General features: G+C 29.6%; 1 protein-coding gene across 1 annotated transcript in view; it reads left to right on the forward strand.

The window, feature by feature from the left end:
• LOC131859349 (uncharacterized) overlaps positions 1-833 on the forward strand; it is a 20,977-nt gene extending 20,144 nt beyond the window's left edge. The window contains exon 5 of the mRNA XM_059212981.1: positions 765-833. Within this exon, the coding sequence (XP_059068964.1) occupies positions 765-833 (69 nt within the window). The remainder of the gene's footprint in view (positions 1-764) is intronic.
• The last annotated feature ends 331 nt before the right edge of the window (positions 834-1,164 follow it).

Here is a 1,164-nt window from a genome sequence, read left to right on the forward strand (position 1 = left end):
TAAGATATAAAATATAAAAACCTAATTAAAATATAAAATTATATATATTTTGAAAAATTCACTTATAGACCTATAAAAGGGTATTTTAACATTTCAAAAAAAATATTTATAAGAGTAGGAGTTGTTGAAACATCAAGTTTTTCAGAAATAAATAAATTGGTAATTAGACCCAAAGTGATATAAAATATACATTTAGTAGACAAATCCAATTGGAAAAGTTGTGGCCCATATATAAGATAGCTATAATGAATCTCTACAGACCATATGTTTGACTAAAAATATTTTTTAGTTAGAATTACTTAAATTCTCTTGTGCTAATAAGTTGGCCTAAAATGTAACACAGTTTTGTGCTTTTACCCTGTAATGAACATTGAAAACAAGAAACGATACTGACTTTGAATAGGGTATTGAGATGAATATTCTAAACTCTGTTTTTTGATGCCACTTTTTTAAATTTGCCTTTTAGTGTAGTCATCAACATCAAGTGAATCGGTAGCGAGTTGAGAAGATGACGCACAATGTCATGGTGTATGGGCATGTTCACTAATAGCAGACAATTTCTTCTCATAGCCACTTCTATTGAAAATGATGACTTTGAAGGTAGAGCATTTAATATATGCAAAAACAAGTATATCACCATAGTCAAGTTTATGACCAATAACAAATGATTCCCACCCTTTGTCAAAGAAGACCCTATCTTGTTGAGCTAAAAGAACGACTTCCCATTCACTATTCCAAAGTGATATATGTGTTGAATAATTCAGATAGGACAGGCACGTACAATGGTGGGATTCTCTGCTTGCATAAATGTCAAAGACTCTGAAAATGAATAAATGCATAAAAGTTAAAGATTAACAAAACATAAGACTACACCAATGTTTTTAAATTCATGTCTATCATAAGTTTGAAGAAGGATGGTATGATCCCATGTTTGGTAGCACAATTATGTAAGCATGTATTGCATGGGGAAGTAGCCATCTGATGTTTCTCTTCTTGCATGCATGAAGGAATACAATGTTAATTAAGTTTTTTTTTATTTAAAGAAAAATCATTATGTCGATAACAATTACAACAATGCGGTAATGCTAATGAGTATTTTATATTGAATTTGACATATAGACAACATATCCGACAATAATATTCAAATGACATTGAATGTAAAAA

Source organism: Cryptomeria japonica, chromosome 10, assembly GCF_030272615.1.
Source record: "Cryptomeria japonica chromosome 10, Sugi_1.0, whole genome shotgun sequence".
Taxonomy (NCBI): domain Eukaryota; kingdom Viridiplantae; phylum Streptophyta; class Pinopsida; order Cupressales; family Cupressaceae; genus Cryptomeria; species Cryptomeria japonica.